Below are 22,889 nucleotides of genomic sequence, written 5' to 3'. Positions count from 1 at the left end.
CAGAAGGACATAATTGCTCTGGAGAGAGCACAGAGGAGATTTACAAGAATGTTGCCAGGGCTTGAAAATTGCAGCAATGAGAAGAGATTGGATAGGCCAGGGTTGTTTTCTTCAGAGCAGAGGAGGCTAAGGGGTGACCTAAGTGAGGTGTACAAAATTATGAGGGGCCTAGGTAGGGGAGACAGGAAAGACCTGTTTCCCCTAGCTAAGGGGTCAATTACCAGGGGGCATAGATTTAAAGGTGATTGGTAACACGATTAGAGGGGACATGAGGAAAAGCTTTTTCACCCAAAGAGTGGCGGACATGTGGAATACACTGCCTCAGTTGGTGGTTGAGGCTGAAATGCTCAACTCTTTTTAAAGGTACCTGGATCTGCATCTGAAGTGCTATAACCTACAGGCCAGGTGCTATCAAGTTGGGTTAAAATCAGCAGCTAGTTTCTTTCTTCTCTTTTTGGTCAGTGCAGGCACGATGGGCTGAATGGCCACTTTCTGCACCATCATCTTTCTATGGTTCTGTGGTTCTATACATTCGAACATACGAATTAAGAGGAGTAGGCCCACTCGGCCCCTCAAGCCTGCTCCGCCATTCAACAAGATCATGGCTGATCTGATGTGTAAACTCAACTCCACATTCCTGCCTAACCTTGATAACCTTTCACACCTTTGCTTATCAAGAATCGATCTACCTCTGCCTTAAAAATATTCAGATTCTGCTTCTTTTGAGGAAGAGTTGCAAAGTCTCCAGAAGCTCAGAAAAAATTTTTCTTCCTGCCTTAAATGGGTGACACATTTTTAAAACAGTGATCCCTAGTTCTAGATTCTCCCATAAGAGGAAACATCCTTTCCATAGCCACCCTGTCAAGGCCCCTCAGGATCTTATATGTTTCTATCTACTCACCTCTTCAAACATATAAGATCCTGAGGTTGTCAAAACAACTAATTAATACATGGAATCTTGGGCTTTATAATTAAAAGCTTAGACAGCAAAATCAAGTAAGTTTGCAAAGCCTATACGAAACATTAGCTCATCCCCAGCTGGACTGCTCAATTCTGGACAGCATGCAGGGAAGGGGAGGTGGGGGTGGATGGAGGAAAGAGAGATACACGACATATGAAGGTACAAAAGAGGTTTACCAGAATTATTCCAGGGATGAGTTATTACAGTTATTTGGCTATACTGGAGAAGCTGGGGCTACTCTCCTTGTAGCAGATAAGGTTAAGGAGAGATTTTGAAAAAAGTGTTTCAAGTTATGAAGGGTTTAGATACAGTAAACAGAACAATTTCTAATGGCTGAAGGGTTGATAACTTGAGGACACTGATTAAAGGTGATTAGCAAAAGCAGAGGGGATATGAGGAATTTTTAAAAACATGAGCGATTAGGACATGGAATGCTAGGTAGAGTGGTAGATTCAATAATTGCCCTCAACAGAGTAAATGTGACAACTCATAGCCAGAAGTTAAGGATTAAACACTGGAGCCTAGTGTTTATACAAGCTTTTGCTTAGAGTCAGACACTGCATGTCATGCACCTCCGACCAACAACCACACCCATGGCCTGCTAAATTTTTTATATATATGAGTAACAGGTTGAGAGTGTGGTTGTTGATTGGTGGTGCATGACATGCAATGTCTGACTTTGTAAATAAAAGCTTTTAAGTGTATAAAGACTAGGCTCCAGTGTTTTATCCTTCACTGTCTGGCTGAGTTTTTAATTAATGCCCACCACCTGAATACAATTAACCCCCAATGTATATAATGGCTGCCTACTCTGCTGTACTATTTTATGATTACATTATTGGATTTAGATGTCTGGCTGGACAAACCTTTAAAACAAAAAGCCCTGTCCTAGAGATGTTTTTGAATCCCACAAGAAATGCTTATTGTTGTTTCTTTTGCATTGGCAAGCACCAGAGTACTCTCCACAAGGTAGGATATTACAGTAATTTGGCTATACTGGAGAAGCTGGGGCTACTCTCCTTGTAGCAGATAAGGTTAAGGAGAGATTTTGAGAAAAGTGTTTCAAGTTATGAAGGGTTTAGATACAGTAAACAGAACAATTTCTAATGACTGAAGGGTTGATAACTTGAGGGCACTGATTAAAGGTGATTAGCCAAAGCAGAGGGGATATGAGGAATTTTTTAAAACATGAGTGATTAGGACATGGAATGCTAGGTAGGGTGGTAGATTCAATAGTTGCCTTCAACAGAGTAAATGTGACAACTCATAGCCAGAAGTGAAGGATTAAACACCGGATCTATACAGCACCAAGGAGAAAATAAGCACTCAAATTCATGCTTTTTACTCTTGTTTCAGAAGGAGCTTTCATAAAATGTAGAAATGTATTAGCCCCAACAATTATCGGACCACATTTCCAATAAATGCTCGGAACAAAGTTGTTAATTTTGCACAAGTAGTCATAGGGCTGGGTTAAATGTAACCTTTAAATAACTGACCCAGGGAAGGTTGGTGAAGGACCTTTGTCTTGGCGATGCTTAAGGACAAGCTAAGCCTCTTATACGGGGTATTGAATAGGTCAAGTGTCCTTTGCATGATCTGTACAGGCTTGGCCTGTCCTTAAACATTGTCAAGATGGGCCAGTTGAGCACCCATTGTGCCATAGATGGGGTGGCTCTGCAGTAGAATGCAGTAGACTAAGTTGAGGGAAGTGCAAGTGAAATGCTTTTCCATTTCACTTGCACTTCCCTCAACTTAGTCTACTGCATTCGTTGCTCCCAATGCGGTTTCTCTACATTGGAGAGACCAAATGCAGATTGGGTGACCGCTTTGCAGAACACCTTCAGTCTGTCCGCAAGCATTACCCAGACCTCCCTGTCGCTTGCCATTTCAACACTCCACCCTGCTCTCATGCCCATGTGTCCGTCCTTGGCTTGCTGCATTGTTCCAGTGAAGCTCAACGCAAACTGGAGGAACAGCACCTCATCTTCATACTAGGCACTTTACAGCCTTCCGGACTGAATACCGAGTTCAACGATTTTAGATCATGAACTCTCTCCTCCATCCCCACCCCCTTTCCGTTTTTCCCCCCCTCCTTTTTGTTTTTTCCAATAACTTATATAGATTTTTCTTTTCCCACCTATTTCCATTATTTCTAAATGTATTTCCATCCATTGTTTTATCTCTACCTTTTAACCTTTTTAGATTCCTTCACCCCACCCCACCCCCACTAGGGCTATCTGTACCTTACTTGTCCTGCCTTCTACCCTTAATTAGCACATTCCTTTAGATAATATCACCACCTTCAACACCTCTTTGTCCTTTTGTCTGTGACATCTTTTGGTTATCTCCACCTATCACTGACCCTCTACCTAGCTCTTCTTGTCCCAACCTCCCCCCCTTAAACCAGCTTACATTTCACCCCTTTTCTATTTTTACTTAGTTCTGTTGAAGGGTCATGAGGACTCGAAACGTCAACTGTGCTTTTGAAGCTTCATGGCTGAGTCTCGATGACATGACCCTGATCAAAGAGCACTGGTTCATTCATGTCCTGGTCTGGCCTGCATGTGGCCCTTGGAATAAGGCCAATAAGTGCTGGCCTAGCCAGTGACACCCACATCCCTCGACACCATTTACCAACAATTGGATCATTTGAAAATTGAAGCTACAAGTTTCCTGACATGCTATTTTGTTGCCATGCCGATTTCCATAGGCAACAAAAAACATCAGGTTTTGCAGCTGACTTGATGAAGCTCACACTGAATCAAAAGAACCATAACCCCAGATTTTATCTTCATTACATAATTCTTTATGCTGTAGGAAAACAAATATCTAGTTCCGTGCAACTGGTGATCACCACCCAATTGCCAATTTTGCTTTTCTGCAGCTATTTTGATTAAACAGATATTTTTGACATTAAAGCCAGTTACAAACAAACTAAAGTAACTTACAGCTGAGCTCTGAACACTTGGTCTCTAACGCATGCACATAGACTTCTTGCTGTTTCCATCTAGAGGAAGGGAGGGAGTCAAATATTAGACACTTAACCATTTCCTATGCAAACACACTAAGTAAAAACTGCATTAGTTGCATTCAGACACACATTCAAATTGAACATGGGAACATAATTGTCATTGAGCTTTTTCCACCATCCAATTAATTTATGGTGGATCTGTAATTTAACTTCATCTACTCAACTTGATTCTATACATCTTGTGTAAAAAATCAACCAATCTCAGTTTTGAAATTTTCAACCAACCCAGCCTCAAGAGCCTTTGGGACAGAGTTCCAACTCTCCACCATCTTTTGCGTGAATAAGTGCTCCTGAATTAGCCTAATGGCCAAGCTTTAATTTTGAAATTATGCCCTCTTTTTTGGACCCCTCTATCAGAGGAAATAGTGTCTCTCCATCTATCCTATAAAATCACCTTAAGCACATCAATTACACCATTTCTTAATCTTCTTTCGTTAAGTGAATACAATCTTTGCTTTGCAACCCGTCCTTATAGTTTAACCTTGATATCAATCTGGTGAAATTTGCACAGCACCCAAAGGTGATATCTTTCCTGAGGTGCAGTGCACAGAGCTGAAGGCAGCACTCCAGATGGGGTTTACCAGAAGTCTGTGCAGCTGTAATGCGATTTCCACCCCTTTATGTTCCAACCCTTGAGATAAAAGTCAATTTTCCATTACCCAATTACTTCTTGTACCTGCCTACAAGCTAAATGATTTTTGTACTTCAACCTCTTAAATCTCTTTCCATCTACAGTTCCTAGTTTCTCGCCATTTAGAAAATACTCTCATCTATCTGTCTTTGGTCCAAAGCTATTCCAAACTGACTTCCACCAACCAACTTTAGCCACTTACTTAATCTATCAATGTCAATTTGAAACTTTCTGCTCCCACCTACATTATTTACTTGTCAGCAAACTTAAATTTTCAACTCTCTATTCCGTCCTCTAAATTATTTATAAGTATAATGGAAAAACTAAGGCCACAGAACAGATCCCTGGCAAACAGTATATATCACATCCTGCCAATTTGCGTACATACCTATTATCCCTACTCTATCTCCTACACCCTAATGAATTCCCTGTCCAAGCCAGTGTCAGTTGCGTCCAATTTGATGCACTCATCTTTGTTAAGAGTCTTAGGTGGATCCTCATCAAATGCCTTCCAAAAGTCCACACAAATAACATTTATGCACTTTTTTTTATCTCCTCAAAATATTCAACTATTAGACTCTTTTAGACATGATTTACCTTTTACAAATGCACAGTGGCCCTGATATTGTTCAAAAGCTTGGCACTCTGTCCCCAATGGCAATTTTTAGCAGCTTCAACACAACAGACATTAGATTAATTGACCTATAATTTCATATTCTCCCTCTCTCCCTTAAATAATGGAGTAATACTGACAGATTTCCAATCCAAGGGACAACTGTCATAAAAATCCAACTGGATTACTGATGCCATCCATGGGACGGAAACTGCTACTCATACTTGGTTTTATCTACATGTAACAACTCCTACGCTACATAGTTGACTCTAAGGTCCTCAATGCAACAAAAAAGATTTGCATTTATAAAGCACTTGACATGACCACTGGACATCTCAAAACATGAGAGCCAATTAAACACTTTGAAATGTTGTCATTGCTACATTGTAGGAATCACAGCAGTCAATTTAAGCACAGCAAAACTCCCACAAACAGCAATGTGATCTATTTTGTGATGTTGGTAGAGGGATAAATATTGGCTAGGACTGACATTAAAATATTGCTTTGCCAGCAAAGTCCAATCATAAAACCTAAGATCGCAGACTGATTAAGACAAATTTCCTAAATAATTACCTTTTGCTTAAAAAAGAGGCACCAAGGTTGGAAAAACACAAGTGCATGGTTAAAACAAGGGGCATCAGACCGTAAAAAGGTAGGGGAAACTGTGCCAGCAAAGAGACAATGAAAAGATTAAAACAGTTTGGACAAGGAACAAGCAAGACATTTTGCAAGGTGACATATGGTACCAAATTTGGAGGCATGGCAAACAATGAGAAAAATACCACCGTACTATCAACTGCAAGAGGCGAGCAGAATGGGCAGCCAGATGACAGATGGATTTCAATGCAGAGAAGTATGAGGTGATGCATTTTGGCAGTAGGGAAAGAGAGAAGCAATATAGACGTAATGGCTTAATTCTACAGAATCTGCTGGGACAGAGGGATTTGGAGGAGGGGGGGGTTCATGTGCACAAATCTTTGAAGGTAGCAGGACATATAGAGAGAGTATTTGGCAAAGCTATAGCATCTTGAGCTTCACAAATATAGGTCAATACAACAGCGGAGCTGAACCTTTATGAAGTAACTCTTTCGCTTGTTCTTTGGATGTGGGCATGGCTGGCAAAGCCAGCATTAATTGCCCATCCCTAATTGCCCTTGAGAAAATGGTGGTGACCACCTTCTTGAACCACTGCAGCCCATGTGGTGTCAGTACATCCACTGTTAGGGAGGAAGTTCCAGGATTTCCAAAGTCAAATTAGGAGCTGGGAAATTAAAAGTTTCAATCTGTGCTTATAGCACAGAGCAGGTCTAGAGTTCATAAACAGACTACTAACTAGATTGAGGGAGTACAAGGCTTTTTTATATCATGGATATGGGATCTGAGACCTGTTGTTTAAAATTCCTGTGCCATGCAGGAACTTCAGGATACTTCACGTGTCTGGGGAACACATGTGAAGCAAAGTACTCAGCCATCAACTGCTTCAGCTCAAGCTCAAAATTTCTGAGGAAGCTAGAGTCACTGCAGAGCATCTGGGAAGATGAAAGTTTCCTGGATTGTATGTTCCGGGAGGTGTCCAACTACTTAGACAGCAAGGGTTCAGGATAGTAGGTAGGAAGCGGCATGATAGAGGGAAGAAGTGCAAGAATCTTCGGGGTGTGTGCCACTCTCAATGAGGTACACAGTACTGGAGACTGCTGGGAGTGATGTTAAGGTTGGTGAGCTACAAGTGCAAATAGCTGTGTGGGAATATGATACAGTGGCAAAAATGGAAATGTGGCTTAAAAATGTGAGAACTGAGCGTTTAATATATAAGGATATGAAGAGTTCAGAAAAGAGAGAGAAGGAAAAAAATGTGGGGTGTGTGGACAGGGTGCCAATACTGATCAGGAAAATCATTGCTGGAAAGTGCTGGAAAGAAGGAATGACAGAATCCATTTGGTTAGAGTTCAGAGGCAAAAACGGTATGATCAGGTATTCTATAGACCAGGGGTGGGGCCACTTATCAAGGGCCGTTCATACATAGACAAAATCAGTCACGGGCCACACACAAAAAAAAGCCAACTTAATTTTATTTTCAAGAGAGAATACAGAAATGTTCAACTCACCCGCTGCTTTAATGCGATGGCCGAGTTCCTTTTCCTTAATGAGTAGCACAATTTTTGTGTCTCAATCACAGCACTCCTGAAATTCAGTTCAACTTTTTGCTTGATTTCTTTTCCCATTCTCTCTCACTCCCCTTTCCCACTTTGTCTCACCCCCAAGCCAGCCCAGGGGAGTGACTCAACAACCCAAGGCTCTGGCCAACTCCCAGTGCAAGGCTGCACCTGGGCTTGGGGCTTGGAGCCTGGGCCTCTTCTTCAGTCTACAGAAGCTGGGACAGCAATGGAGTTTGGGGGTGGATGGGGGAAAACAGTTGTAAGCCACTGATGGGGGTGGGTGTTCTCTTCCCCTTTCTCCCCTGCCCCGTCATCCTCACTATAAAGTTTATAGTGTGGAACTCCTAATCTCTGCACTGTCCCAACACAATCCTTTCCAGGATAGAGGAACGTATCTCTGCCGTGAGATCCATCTGGGAAATTAAGTTCTCTGAGTCAAGATCTGAGCATTTAGTACACTGACTGTCCTATTAAAAAGTATTCTTTATCCACTTCTAATATGGTTGACTTCTTCCTGTGCCATGGTATAAAAGTAATATTTCCTGTCCTCCTTTATTTTCCACTTCCCCTACAGCACATTTTGATCAGCCTAGTCATGGTCGACCTGGAGATCTGTTCTCAGATCTTTCCTATTAAGGTTCAAGAGGCAGCAAGAGAGAGAGAGAGAGAGAGAGAGAGGGAGGCAGTGAGAGACAGACAGAGAGGAGCAAAACTGCAGGGTAAGGTTACTACACAGAATAAGATTACATGGCATAGGGGGAGGGGGCATGGATAAAGGATTGTTTGGCTCACAGGAAGCAAAGACTAGGGGATAAATGGGTCTTTTCAGCTTGGCAAGCTGTGACAAGTGGAGTGTCACAGGGATCAGTGCTGGGGCCTGAACTATTTACAATGTGTCAAAGATTTGGATGAAGGGACTGAATGTATGGTAGCTACATTTTCTGGCGACACCAAGATCGGGAGGAAATTAAGTTGTCAAGAGCAGGTAGAGAGTCTACAAAAGGATATAGACATGTTAATTGAACCGCCAGAAATTTGGCATATCGGAGTATAATGTGAGAAAATGTGAACTTGTCCACTTTGGCTGGAAGAATGTTTACGTAATGTACAGTTCTTCCAGAGAGTTTACAGAACTCAGAGGCAGAGGGATCTGGGGGTCATGGGACATGAATCACACCAAGTTGGTATGCAGGTACAGCAAGTGATTCGGATGGAAAATGGAATGTTAGCATTTATGGCAAGGGGAATGGAATATCAAAGTGGGGAAGTTTTAATTCATAGGGCCTTGGTGAGACCACATCTGGAATACAGTTTTGGTTTCATTTGAAAGCATTAACAAGTCAGAGAACGTTAATTCGACTCATTCTTGGGATGAGGAGCTTATGTAATGCAGAAACCTTGGACAGGTTAGGCCTATAACCATTGGAGTTTAGAAGAATGAGAGGTGATCTTATTGAAGCATAAGATCCTGAGGGAATTTGATAGGGTAGATACCAAGAGGATGTATCCACTTGTGGAAGAGACTAGGGGACAGTTTAAGAATAAGAGGTCTACCTTTTAATATGGGGATGAGGAGAAGCTTTTTTCTCTCAAAGGATTGTTTGTATGTGGAATTCTCTTCCCCAGAAAGCAGTGGAGGCTGGGTTATTGAATTTATTCAAAACAGAGTCAGACAGATTATTGGTAGACAAGGGAGTCAAGGATTTTGGCGGGGGTGGGGGGGGGTGGGTGCGGACAGACAGCAAAGCCAAGTTGAGGCACAACCAGATCAGCCATGATCTTATTAAATAGCAAAGCAGACGTGATGGGCTGAATGGCCTACTCCTGCTCCTAAGTCCTATGATCCTATAAATCACAAAGTTGCGTTACAGCTATAGAGTCTTGAGATGGGGGCTAAGAATGGCAGTCAACTTAAAAGGGAATTCAAAAATCTTTTACTGACACAAATAGTAAGCAGGTCGGAAAAGGCAGATTGAGTCACATTAGGGTCAAAGGCGGCCATGTATGCTTAAAAGCATAGGACAAGGCTAGAATACATAATAAGTACTTTGCATTGATGTTGACTGAGGAGGAATAATCTGATAACAAGTCGGATTTCCTAGATTATGGGGGACGTGTCAGAGGATTGGCAAGTGGCAAATGTGACATCCTTATTGAAGAAGGGGTCTGGGGACAGTCCTAGCAACTACAGGCCAGTTAGTTTAACATCAATAGAGGATAAGGTTTTAGAAACGATACATGACAGCTGGGTGGTGGTGGTGGTGGCGGTGAGGAGAGAACGAATGGCACCAACAGGTACTTGAAGAATTTTAAGTTAAAGGCTGACAGCAGGATTTGTAAGATAGATCATGCTTGACTAATCCAATTGAATTTTTTGATAAGTAACTAAGGCGGCAGATGAGTGGAATGCAGGGAATGTTGTCCGTACAGATTTTAAGAAAGCATTCGACTAAGCGCCACATAAAAAGCTGGTTAACAAAACCGAGGCTCATGGAATAGGGGGGCTAGTGTCAAATTGGATAAGAAGATTTGCTCAAAGACAAAAAAACTGCAAGTCATGGTATTTTTCAGTCTGGCGGATGATGGATAGTGATGTTCCCAAAGGTTTAGGGCTAGGACCACTGCTTTCTTTGCTATATATAAATCACTTGGATAATTGAATACAAAGTAAAGTTTCCAAATTTGCTGACGATACCAAACTTGGGGGAGTAACAAACAGTGAGGATGATACGAATTGCCTGCAACATGAGAAAGATAAGGCAGCAGAATGGTCAGGCAAATTGTGGATGGAACTTAGTATAGAGAAATGTGATGTGAAGCATTCTGGCAGAAGAATCTGGAGAGACAGTGTAGACATAACGGCACAGTTCTAAAGCGATTGGGAACAGGGGGACCTGGCCTGCATGTGCATCAATCTTTGAAGGTGGCAAGACACATTGAGAGAGTGGTTCATAAAGCATATGGGATCTTGGGCTTCATAAATTGAAACTTAAAGCAGGAAAGTTATACTGAGCCTTTATCAGGAGCTGGTTAGGCCCCAATTGGAGTAGTATGTCTAGTTCTGGTCACACTTTACAAAGGACATGAGGAGAAAGTGCAGAGAGATTTACCAGAATGGTTCCAGGGATGAGGAATTCATTTGAAGGTTAGGTTAGAAAAGTTGGGGTTGCTCTCCTGGAGTAAAAGATATGGAGGGGAGATCTGATAGAAGTGCACAAGATTATGACAGATTTTGATAAGGTAGACAAGGGCAAACAGTTCCTATTAGCTAATGTTATAAGGATTAGAGGACGTAGAATTAAGATTTTGGGCGAGAGATACAAAGGGAGTGCGAGGGAGAATGCTTTTTTTTAAAAACATAGCAACTCGTAGTGACCTGGAATTCGCTGTCCACAAGGGTTGTGGAAACAGAAACAATCATTTCAAAAGGAAACTGGATGGGCACTTCGGAATTAAACTAAGCCTTTTGCTGGGTTAAAGTCCTGGAACTCCCCCCCCCCCTCCCCCGCTAACAGCACTCAAGGAATTAAACCAAATTTCCCAAGCCTTCTGCAACTGGGGCCCTGTTAAAGCTTTGAGATTGCCATGACTCCTCAGACTCGAGGGAGCTGACGGATGGTCGTGGGGGGGGGGGGGCAGGGGAGGGAAGAAACAGGAAGTGAGGGAGAAGACCTATGAGAATGGTGGGGGGAGGGGGCAGAGTTTTCCACAGAAATTTGATTTTGGAAGGCCTGCAGTAGTGCTACAGGCATCAAGAGGGGGAGGGGACTATCTGAATTGCTCTGCAGAGAGCCAACATGGATTTGATGGCCTGGACAGCCTCCTTCTGGGTTATAAATGACTGCCCGACAAGAGTTTCAAGAGCTGGTGAAGAAATTGAGAAGACCTCAAAAGTGGCATCTTTTCAAATTCTTTACAGGGTTGGGGCATCACTGGCTGGGCCAGCATTTACTGCCCTTCCCTAATTGCTCCGAGAAGGTCGCAGTGAGCCACCTTCTTGAACCGCTGCAGTTCATGTTGTGTAGAAACATCCAGCGCGCTATTGGTTAGGGATTTCCAGGATTTTGACTAGCAGTAAAGGAATGGCAATATAGTTGCAAGTCAGGATGATGTGCGGCTTGGAGGGCAACTTGCAGGTGGTGGATGATGGGCAGGCTTTGAATTCCCAACCCATATTGCTCTTATAGCCACAGTATTTATATGGATGGTCCAGTTCAGTTTCTGGTCAATGATAACTCTCAGAATGTTGATAGTGGGGGCTCAGCAATGTCATTGAACATTAATGGGAGATGGTTGAACTCTCTCTCATCAGAAAATGCTATTGCCTGGCACTTGTGGCGTGAACATTACTTGCCACTTATCAGCCCAGGCCTGAATGTTGACCAGGTGTGGCTGCATATGAACACAGACTACTTCAGTATCTGAGTAGTCAGGAATGCAGCGGAGAATAGTTTGCTGACAATTGCACATCCCCACTTCTGATCTTATGATGGAGAGAAGGTAATTAATGAAGCAACTAAAGATGGTGGGGCCTAGGGCACTACCCCAAGGAACTCCTGCAGTGATGTCCTGGGACTGAGATGATTATCCTCCAACAACAATAACCATCTTCCTTCGTGCTAGGCGTGACTTCAACCAATGGCGAGCTTCCCTCCTTCCCCCTCAATTCCCACTGACTCCAGTTTTGCGAGGGCTCTTTGATGCCGCAATCTGTCAAATGTGGCCTTGATATTAAAGACAGTCACTCTCACATCATCTCTGGAGTTCAATTCTTTCGTTCATGTTTGGGCCAAGGTTGTAATGAGTTTGGGAGCCGAGTGGCCCTGGCGGAACCCAAACTGAGCTGATTATTACTAAGTGCTGATTGATGGCGCTGTCGATGACCGCTTCCATCACTTTGCTGACAATCGAGACAGTAGACTGATAAAATGCTAATGGGCAGGTTGAATTTGTCCTGCTTTTTGTGGATGTGCAGGGTATGCCCAAGCAACTTTCCACATTGCTGTGTAGGTGCCAGTGTTGTCACTGTACAGGAACGCAGCTAATCTGGAGCACATGTCTTTATTACCATTGCAGTTTCTGGTGCTTTCAGTCGTTTCTTGATATCACTCGGAGTGAGTCAAATTGGCTGAAGACTGGCATCTGTGACGCTGGGGACCTCAGGAGGACTTGGCACTGACTGAAGATGGTTGCAAAGGCTTCTACCTTGTCTTTTACACTGATGTACTCTGCTTCCCCATCAATGGAGGATGGGATATTTGTGAAGCCTCCTTCTCCTCCCGATAGTTGTTTAACTGTCCACTGCCATTCAGGACTGGATGTGGCAGGATTGCAGAGCTTAGATCTGATCCATTAGTTGTGGGCTCACCTAATTTGACATCTAATTTCTAGATATGCCTACTGGAGTTCCTGACATGCTTTCCTGCACCCTTAATTGAACCAGGGTTGAACCACCCGCTCGGTGGTAATGGTAGAACGGGGAACTTGCTGGTCCACGAGGTTACAGATTATGTTCGAATACAATTCTACTGCTGATGGTTCAACGCGCCTCATGGGTGCCCAGTTTTGAGTTACTAAATCGGTTTGAAATCTATCCCATTTAGCATGGTTGTGCCGCACAACATGGAGTCATAGAGGTCAACAGCACAGAAAAAGGCCCTTCAGCCCATCAAGTCTGCGCCGGTCAAACAAGTACATAACTTGTTGAGGGTGTTGAGGAATGGCGTTGAGGACGTTCAAGTTGAAGGTGGTCATGGTTGAAGAGTATTTCAAAGTATTGTCTCCAGCGAATGCTGACTGCTTTCCTGTCCTTGTTGATCTCCCCTTCATGCTTGGCTCTCAGCAGGGTGGGCCCTCAAGTGTTTGGGCCACAGATTATCATGGCAGCACTGAAAAAACTGTTGTCATTACTGTCCCCAAGTTGTTGGATTTCCTGTACTCTCTGTCCATCATTTGTTCTTTACGTCATGGGTTTTATGCTGTACCGTTGCCTTCAGACGCCTGTAGGAATGCTGCTTTTCTCTTGAGATATGGTGAAGCTTTCAGCTTGCCAAAGATTGGCACTTAAACATTTTAAGTTTTGTATTTCTTTGTCATTTTTCTCAAACCAGTCTCAATGTTTCCCGGTATAGGGAGGAAGGATATCTTCACAGGTGCTTGTCATTGTGGACTTTAGGGTCAACCAGGCACTATTGGCACACTATGGCTCTTGGTGGCTAGAGGTGAGAGATTGGCAAGTGAAGCGTTAATTGACAAGGACTACCTTGGTGGGATCATTGAGGCCTTCAATGTTAATTTTCTTGCCGCATTAGTTTGCATCTGTTGCCTCCGATGTTTGGGACCAGGCTGATGGGGGCGGTAGACCTACCTTGTGACCTCTGGCAAAGATCTGGGGGTGGTGTCCTCAATCTTTCCACAAGGGCTGTGCAGTGATCATTCCAACCAATACGGTCAGGGATGTGACAGGGAGATTGGTGAGGAGGAGGTCAAGTAGGTTTCTTCCTCTTGTTGATTCCCTCACCATCTGCCGCAGACCCAGTCGAGCAGCTATGTCCTTTCGAAGTCAGTCAACTTGGTTAATAGTGCTGCCTCCAAGCCACTCTTGGTGATGGACATTGAAGTCCCTCATCCAGAGTACATTCTGTGCCCTTGTGCTACCCTGAGTGCTTCTTCCAAGTGGTGTCTAGCATGGAGGAGTACTGATTTACCAGCTGGGAGGGGAGGGGGGTAGATGGTAATCAGCAGATGGTTTCCTGACCTATGTTTAACCTGATGGCATGAGACATCATGTGGTCTGAAGTCAATCTTGATGACTCCCAAGGCAACTCCCCACCAAATGTACACCACAGTGCCGCCATCTCTGCTGGTCTGTCCCACTGGTATGAGAGGACATACCCAGGAATGATGTCTGGGATGTGGTATGATTGCGAGTCTAACTATATCAGGCTGTTGTTCGACTAGTCTGCGGGACAGCTCTCCCAGTTTTGTTACAAGCCCCCAGGCCTAAATAAGGAGGATTTTGCAGGGTCGACAGGACTGGGTGTGCCATTGTCATCTCGGTGCTAAGGTCGATGCTAAGTGGCCCGTCCAGTTTTGTTCCTTATTGACTTTTCTATTGTAGTTTGATATAACTGAGTGGCTTGCTAGGCTAATTCAGAGGACAATCAATCACATTTCTGAGAGTCTAGAGTCACATGTAGGCCAAACCAGTTAAGGACGGCAGATTTCCTTCCCTGAAGGACATGAGTGAACCAGATGGGACAATCAACAATAGTTTCACGGTCATCATTATTGAGACTAGCTTTTAATTCTAGATTTATCCAGTGAATTAGCTGCTATGGTGGTATTTGAACCAGCCTGGGCCTCTGGATTGCTAGTCCAGCATCATTACCACTACACCATCACCTCCCCCAGCATTCTAATTGCTCTCACATTCTAAGCACTACAGGAACAGCAAGAGAAGTCAGGTTAACATGTGGCTTTAAAGATGCTGTGGGTGTGAGAGCTTCGTATTTCTGGGCCTTTGGGGGACAGTTTTGATGCAACAGGGTCCTTTATAAGATGGATGGGTTTACAGCTCAGCAGGGTTAGGACCAATGTCCTCGTGGGGAGGTTCTCTAGTGCTATGGATTAGAAACATAGAAACTAGGAGTAGGCCATTAAGCCCTTCAAGCCTGCTCCGCCATTCATTACGATCATGGCTGATCATCCAACTCAATAGCCTGCTCCCGCTTTCTCCCCATATCCTTTGATCCCTTTCGCCCCAAAAGCTATATCTAACTCCTTCTTGAAAACATACAATGTTTTGGTCTCAACTACTTTCTGTGGTAGCGAATTCCACAGGCTCACCACACTCCGGGTGAAGAAATTTCTCCCCATCTCAGTCCTAAATGGTCTACCCCATATCCTCAAACTCTGACCCCTGGTTCTGGACTCCTCCACCATCGGGAACATCCTTCCTGCATCTACCCTGTCTAGTCCTGTTAGAATTTTATATGTTTCTATGCGATCCCCCCTCATTCTTCTGAACTCCAGCAAATATAATCCTAATCGACTCAATCTCTCCTCATATGTCAGTCCCACCATCCCAGGAATCAGTCAGGTAAACCTTCGCTGCAGTGCCTCTATAGCAAGTACATCCTTCCTAAGATAAGGAGACCAAAACTGCACACAATATTCCAGGTGTGGTCTCACCAAGGCCCTGTACAACTGCAGCAAGACATCCCTGTTCCTGTACTCGAATCCTCTGGCTATGAAGGCCAACATACCATTTGCCTTCTTTACTGCCTGTTGCACCTGCATGCTTACCTTCAGCGACTGGTGTACAAGGACACCCAATTCTCGTTGCACATTCCCCTCTCTCAATTTATAACCATTCAGATAATAATCTGCCTTCCTGTTTTAGCTACCAAAATGGATAACCTCACATTTATCCACATTATACTGCATCTGCCATGCATTTGCCCACTCACTCAGCTTGTCCAAATCACACTGAAGCATCTCTGCATCCTCCTCACAGCTCACCCTCCCACCCAGCTTTGTGGACACCAGGTTGGAACAGTAGAGAATAAAGAGCATTACAATTTGGTTCAGAAATAAGAGGGATCAGACTTACTGGGAAAATGCAAGGCAGTACAGTTTGGAGTGTGTGAGTAAATAAGGCTGGTGAATTGCAAGCACAAAATGTTCCATGGGATTATGCTAAAGAAGAAATAAAGGAGGGGCTTAAATGAGCCCAGAATTGGGCACTTAGTATTCATGTTACAATATATGCAGGAAAGATAGGAGAGGGGGGAACAACAGGAGGTTTTATTGATCAAATATTCATTGAGGTAGTATTGATCAAATACAAACTATTCTCGTGTAAGCTGGGAAAATAACAGTGCCAAGGGCAACAAGGTATTCCCGAAACGTGCATTATAGATATTTCTTATCAGCACATATCCAAACTAACAAGGAAGGAAACAGCGCTGGATCTAGTTCTGGGGATTAAAGTGGGGCATGTCAGTTGGGGAGCATTTGGGGAATAGTGATCACCAGATCATTAGGTTGAAAGGAAACATCAAATGTGAAAATACTTAACTGGAAGAGGACTTATTTCAGTAAGCTGAAAAGTGATTTAGCACAGCTAGATAGAAATAAAAATTGGCAGGTAGCACAGCAAATGAGAATGGGAAGCCTTCAGAGAAGAGATTAGGAGACACATTCCCACAAGGGGTGAAAGGGAATCCAAACTGGAACACTCTGGATGACTGAAGAAATTTGAGATTAAAATACGACAGAAAAAGGAGGCTTATGATAAACGCCAAGCTAGATGCAATAGAATACAGCAAATACAGTAGACAACCAAGCTAAATACGAAAAGCAGAGAACTGAAAAGGAAATAAAATGGGGAAAGAGACACAGATAATAGATTAACAGGTTAGAAATATTTAAATAGAAAAAGGGTAGTCAAAGGAAGAGTGAAGCCGATGAGGGACCAAAATGCAATCTTCTTACGGAGACAGAGGGCATGGCTGAGTTATTAAATGAGTACTTGGCATTGGTCTTCACTGGGAAGGATGCTGTCAATGTCACTATAAAGGTGATAGAAAAATTGGAGCAGATAAAATTGATTTACCAAGTGCTTAAAAGGCTAATAACAATCCAAGTAGGAAAAAAGCAATCTGGTCTATGCTGATCAAGGAAGTAAAGGTGGAACTTGTGCCACATGCTTCCAAACCTCTTTGGATATGGGAGTGGTGCCTGAGGACTGAAAGACTGCAAATGTTACACGTCGTTTGAAAAGAAAAAGGAGGATAGACACAAGGACTACAGGCCTTATGTTGGTAATACAATAATGAGACAATAATCTGACACATGGAAAAATATGGGTTAACAAATCAAAGCTAGCATGAATTTGTAAAGGCATGCTTGACTAACTTGATTAAGCATAATTCATCTCTCTCTTTGGTAGCTCTCTGATGCTGAACCAGACCGTTCGCAATCTTGGTTTGACCTCAAGAGCAGCTCCTGACCACATACCTGCCCCAACACAAAGACTCCTCCCCATCTCCACAATATTGCCTGACTCAGTCCTTGCTCATCTGTTGCTGAAACCATCCTTCATGTTTTTGTTATCTCTAGACTTGACTATTCTAACGCACTACTGGCCTGACTTTCACGTTTACCTACTGTAAACATGAGGTTATTGAACACTTTCCTGCCCATGTCCTTCCTCACATCAAGTCCTATTCACCCAAAACATCTGCATACACTGGCTCCTGGTCAAACAAAGCATCGATATTATAGTTTTCATCCTCATTTTCAAATACCTCCATGCTCTCGTCACTTCCTATCTCTGTAATCTCCTCCAACTCAATAACTGTTCAAGATATCTGTGCTCATCTAATTCTGGTTCTTGATTTATTATAATATTAAACATAAGCCTGGTTTGTTGGATGAGATTCAGCAAGAGGCAACGAATTGTTAAGATTAAAGCAGAATAAGATGTTCGGGAGACGAGCTGAATTAGTATGACAGTTGAGAATATAGGAAGCTAACAAGCTATTCCAAGTTATTCATGATCCCAGAAAATTTGGCATGTGTTAACTTGACCAACAGAAGATGAGAGCACTAAAGTACGAAAGCACTAAAGTTGCGACAAGTCTTCTGACATGCATTTTCAACAGGGAGAAATTATGCCCAATTTTATAACATCCCTAGAGATAAAGTTCTTCCCGCTGATATTTAAACCTAATTCTGAATCAGCATTAATCCAACCTTTAGGGTTTGCATGAAGGCACGTTCTTGAGCAGCAACACAAAGTTTTATGGTGTATATTCACTGCTGGAAACATTTTATTCGAAGTATTTTACATGAACATTCTTGACCTGAGATTTTTTGAACTTAGAAGCAGGCACTGTCATCAACTGGGTTTTCTGTTTGATGTGCACTGTGCAACATTTAAAACTAGAAAACTGGGACTGGATGTAAGGTCCATTTTAGGTAGTAAAGATAAAATACTGGCGCAATGGTTAAAGGGAAGACAGATAATTTAGCACTCCACCTCCATATATGCGAAAGCTAAACATTAATCGGTACCTACTGCTAACTACAAACACAAGTCTAGGAAAGAAATCCAATTGCTACTCTAGCTATCAGGCGTATCACATCTAACCCTATGAGACAGCGCCAGTTTTCCTGTTGCTTCACAGCTCTCTTTCATTCAAAGTCTTCAAACAGGAGCATACATGGATAGAAGAGGCTCAAGCTAAAATGGTCTCAGACACCCGGATTGGAGAAAAATTGGTCAAGTGAATGCTGATTATATCTAAGAAAAGCCACTGGAAAAATCTTGGAATTCCATAAAATTTCCATCTAATCCTATGCTATAAAGACCACAAAAATTTCTTTAGCACATTAAACAGTTACTTCCAGTTTCATATTTATTTTACCAAAGCACTACCTGGAACACAGCTCATCTCGGGACAGATTTTTGAAATCCGATTCACTTAAGCGAACCTATTGTGGAAAAAGACAGGTCATTAGTTATTGCTAATTATAAATTACGATCATAAGTAATCATAAGCTAATCATTGCTTACTTGTAGTTATTTTTTGCGCTTACCTTCTTTGGGAGAGGTTCTTCATTAGTCATTCTGATATCTGAAAGAAAGTTCGTAAATTAAGATTATAATCTACACTGTTAGTCACAGTATCACAGCATTGTTACGGCACAGGAGGCCATTTGGCCTATTATGTCTGCACCAGTTCTCCAAACGAGCAACTCACTTTGTACCATTCCCCAGGCTTCTCCCATAACCCTGCACATTCTTTCTTTTCAGATAACAGTCTAATTACCTTTTGGATGCTTCAACTGAACCTGCCTCCACCAGACTCTCAGGCAGTGCATTCCAAACCCTAACCATTCATTGCATTAAGTGGTTTTTCCTCTTGTGGCTTTTGCTTCCTTTACTAATTACCTGACATCTGTGCCCCCTCGTTCTCGAATTGGAGCAGTTTCTCCCCACCTACTATGTCCAGGCCCTTCATGATTTTGAATACCTCTATCAAATCTCCTCTCAGCCATCTTTTCTCTTAAGGAAAACAGTCCTAAATGCTCCAATCTATCTTCTTAACTGAAGCACCTCAATCCTGGAACCATCATGAATCTTTTCCACATCCTCTCTAATGCCTTAACATCCTTTCTAAAGTGCGGCACCCAGAACTGGTCACAATACTCTAGCGGAGGTTGAACTCATGACTTATACAAATTCAACATAACCCCCTTGCTCTTGCACTCTATGATCCTATTAATAAAGCCCAGGATACTATATGCTTTATTAATTGCTCTCTAACCTGTCCTGCCACCTTCAGTGATTTATGCACCCAGGTCCCTCTGCTCCTCCACTCCCTTTAGAGTCACAACCTTTATTTTATATTGTCTCTCATGTTCTTCCTACTAAAATGAATCACCTCTCTCTTCTTTGCATTGAGCTTCATCGGCTACCTGCCTACCCATTCCACCAACTTGTCTACGTCCATTTAACATTCCACTACCCTTCTTACAGCTCACAACACTTGCAAGTTTTGTATCATCTGCAAACTTTGAAATTATGCCTGTACACCAAGGTCTAGGTCATTAATATATTGTCAGGAAAAAGAAGGCTTCCCAGCTGGGGAACTCCACTACAAACATTTAGAAACCACTATTCTTTTCTTGTTGCTCAGCCATATCCATGCTGCTACTATCCCTTTTATTCTATGAGCTTTACAATGTTGCCCACAAATCTGTTGAGCAGCACTGTATCAAATGCCTTTTGGAAGTCCATGCACACCATATCAATAGCATTTCCCTCATCAACCCTCTCTTTTACCTCAAAAAAAACTCCAGCGAGTTAGTTAAATATAATTTTCCCTTAAGAAATCCATGTTGCCTTCCCTCAATTAACCCACATTTGTCCATGTGACTTCATTTTGTCCCAAATTATTGTTTCTGGAAGTTTCCCCATCACTGAAATGAATCTGACTGGCCTGTGGTTGCTGGGCTTATCTTTACAATCTTTTATGAACAAGGATGTAACGTTTGCAATTCTCCAGTCCTCTGGCAACATCCAAATCTAAGGAAGACTGAAAAATTGTGGCCACTGCCTCTGCAATTTCCACTCTCACTTCTCTCATTATCCTTGGACTGAACTGGTTCTGGTGCATCAACAACTTTTAAGTACAGAATCCTATCCAATACCCCACCTTTATAATTTTAAACCTATCTAGTTTCTGAATTACCTCATCTTTTACCATGGGCTGCGTAGCATCTTCCTTCAAAAGGACGGATGCAAAATATTCATTCAGCACCTCAGTTATGCCTTCCTGCCTCCATGTGTTAATCCTCTTTGCCTATAGAAGACTTTGGGATTCCCTTTTACAACCTTCTTACAATCATTACATATTGCCATCACCAGGGTTGATATAATAATACCAATGCTACAGAATATAGAAGCCTGAACTCTTAATATATCACCTGACATTCCTCTCACTATAACATTTGTGTTAATATCAGAATGCATCCCAGTGTTTTCATTCTAAAATCTACAACTGCAGTATGCTCATCACACCAAGTGGGCAAAACAAGAAAGTTCCCTCAGTATATGTAAACCATCTACCATGTCTCACTGAAACCCTAATGACAGAGAACACATGAACTGCCTCAAAAACAATGAAACAAAAGCTGATGTCAATTTCTACTACTTAAATTGATTAAAATTAGCTCACACCGTGAAACTTCCTATAACTCACGACCTTGCACATGTACAACTTTTAACCGTTCTATAATTAAATTGGTTACCTAATTAAAGTTCGCATTTAAGCATAAACCACATATGCTACTGCAATTTCTTTCTATAAATTGGTCAAATTGCAATAAATGCAACTTGTAAATGACCACTTCATGGTCTCCACCAAAAAGTGCACAAGACTGGATTGAAAATTTAATGGGAAATGTACCTTTGTTGGTTATGTAATCACACCTTCTTCAGTAAACCATCAAGCCTCCTTCCAGCTACCCAATCACCATAATCTTCTATTCCTTTCTCCTACACGTGTTTATCTAGCTTTCCCTTAAATGCTGTTGGCCTCAACTACATCCCGCAGTAGCGAGTTCTACATTCTAATCACTCACTGTGTAAAGAAATTGATTTTCAATTTCCTTGTGGGTGTATTGGCATCTTAGATTTACGGCACCCCATTTTGCACTCCCCAAACAAGTGGATACATTTTCTTTCAAGTCTACCCTACTAACCCTTTTATAATCTTATACAACTGTCACTCCACCCTTCAGTCTTCCTTTTTCTAGGAAAAAAGAACTCCAGCCTGTACTGTCTTTCTTAATAGTAACATCTTCTGAGTTCTGGTATCATCCTTTTAAATCTTATTAACACTTTCCCGAGTCTCTGTATCCTTGTGATAATATGGAAACCAGAACTGCAGTGGTCTAAGCAAGGTTCTATTCAAGTTTAACTTTGTTGGGTTTCACTTCTTTAGGAACATAGGAACAGGAGAAGGCCATTCAGCCCGTCGAGCCTGCTCTGTCATTCAATACGATCATGGCTGATCGAACACTTCAATGCCTTTGACCCACACTATCCCCATAACCATTTACGTTGTTAGTCAGAAATCTATCAATCTCTACCTTAAACATACTCAATGACTGAGCTTCCACAGCCCTCTGGGGTAGAGGATTCCAAAGATTCACAACCCTCTGAGTAAAGAAATTTCTCCTCATTTTGAAATTGTGTCCCCTGGTTCTAAACTCCTCAACCAGGGGAGACATCTTCCCTGCATCGACCCTGTCTAATCCTTTAAGTATTTTGTAGGTTTCAATGAGATCACCTCTCATTCTTCGAAACTCTGGGGAAACTGGGCCTGTATTCTCTAATCACTCTTCATAAGACAGTCCCGCCATCCCAGCAACAGTCTTGGTGAACCTTCGTTGCACTCTCTCTATGGCAATAACATCCTTTCTGAGATAAGGGGACTAAAAATGCACACAGTACTCCAGGTGCGGTCTAACCAAACTTCTATACAATTAAAGCAAGACTTCACTACTCCTGTGCTCAAACCCTCTTGCAATAAAAGCTAACATTCCATTAGCCTTCCTAATTGCCTGCTGCACCTGCATGTTAGCTTTCAGTGACTTATGGGCAAGGACACCCAGGCCCCTTTATATATCTACACCTTCTAATCTCTTAACATTTAGGAAATACTCTGCACTTCTGTTCCTTCTACCCAAGTGGATAACCTCACATTTTTCCATACTATATTCCATCTGCCACGTTCTTGCCCCCTCACTAAGTTTGTCCAAATCCTCTTGTAGCTGCTTTACATCTTCCTCACAACACACATTCTCACCTAGCTTTGTACCATCCACAAACTTAGAAATATTACATTTGGTCCCCACATCCAAGTCATTGATTCATAATGAACAGCTGGGGCCCAAGTACTGATCCATGCGATATCCCA

General features: G+C 42.4%; 1 protein-coding gene across 3 annotated transcripts in view; it reads right to left on the bottom strand.

Moving 5' to 3' along the window:
• wtap (WT1 associated protein) overlaps positions 1 to 22,889 on the bottom strand; it is a 69,827-nt gene that overhangs the window by 37,203 nt on the left and 9,735 nt on the right. For 2 of the 3 annotated variants that reach the window (XM_078556798.1, XM_078556799.1), the window contains exons 2-4: positions 19,000 to 19,037; positions 18,839 to 18,894; positions 3,910 to 3,968 (exon numbers count right to left, since the gene is read on the bottom strand). In XM_078556798.1, the coding sequence (XP_078412924.1) occupies positions 3,910 to 3,968; positions 18,839 to 18,894; positions 19,000 to 19,029 (145 nt within the window). In that variant the 5' untranslated portion in view covers positions 19,030 to 19,037. The remainder of the gene's footprint in view (positions 1 to 3,909; positions 3,969 to 18,838; positions 18,895 to 18,999; positions 19,038 to 22,889) is intronic. The other variant, XM_078556800.1, reaches the window with a different exon arrangement.

Source organism: Cetorhinus maximus, chromosome 14 (genome assembly GCF_964194155.1).
Source record: "Cetorhinus maximus chromosome 14, sCetMax3.hap1.1, whole genome shotgun sequence".
In the NCBI taxonomy this organism is placed as follows: Eukaryota; Metazoa; Chordata; class Chondrichthyes; order Lamniformes; family Cetorhinidae; genus Cetorhinus; species Cetorhinus maximus.
Note: the sequence above shows the minus strand (reverse complement) of the source record. Positions and strands in the feature narration are given on the sequence as shown.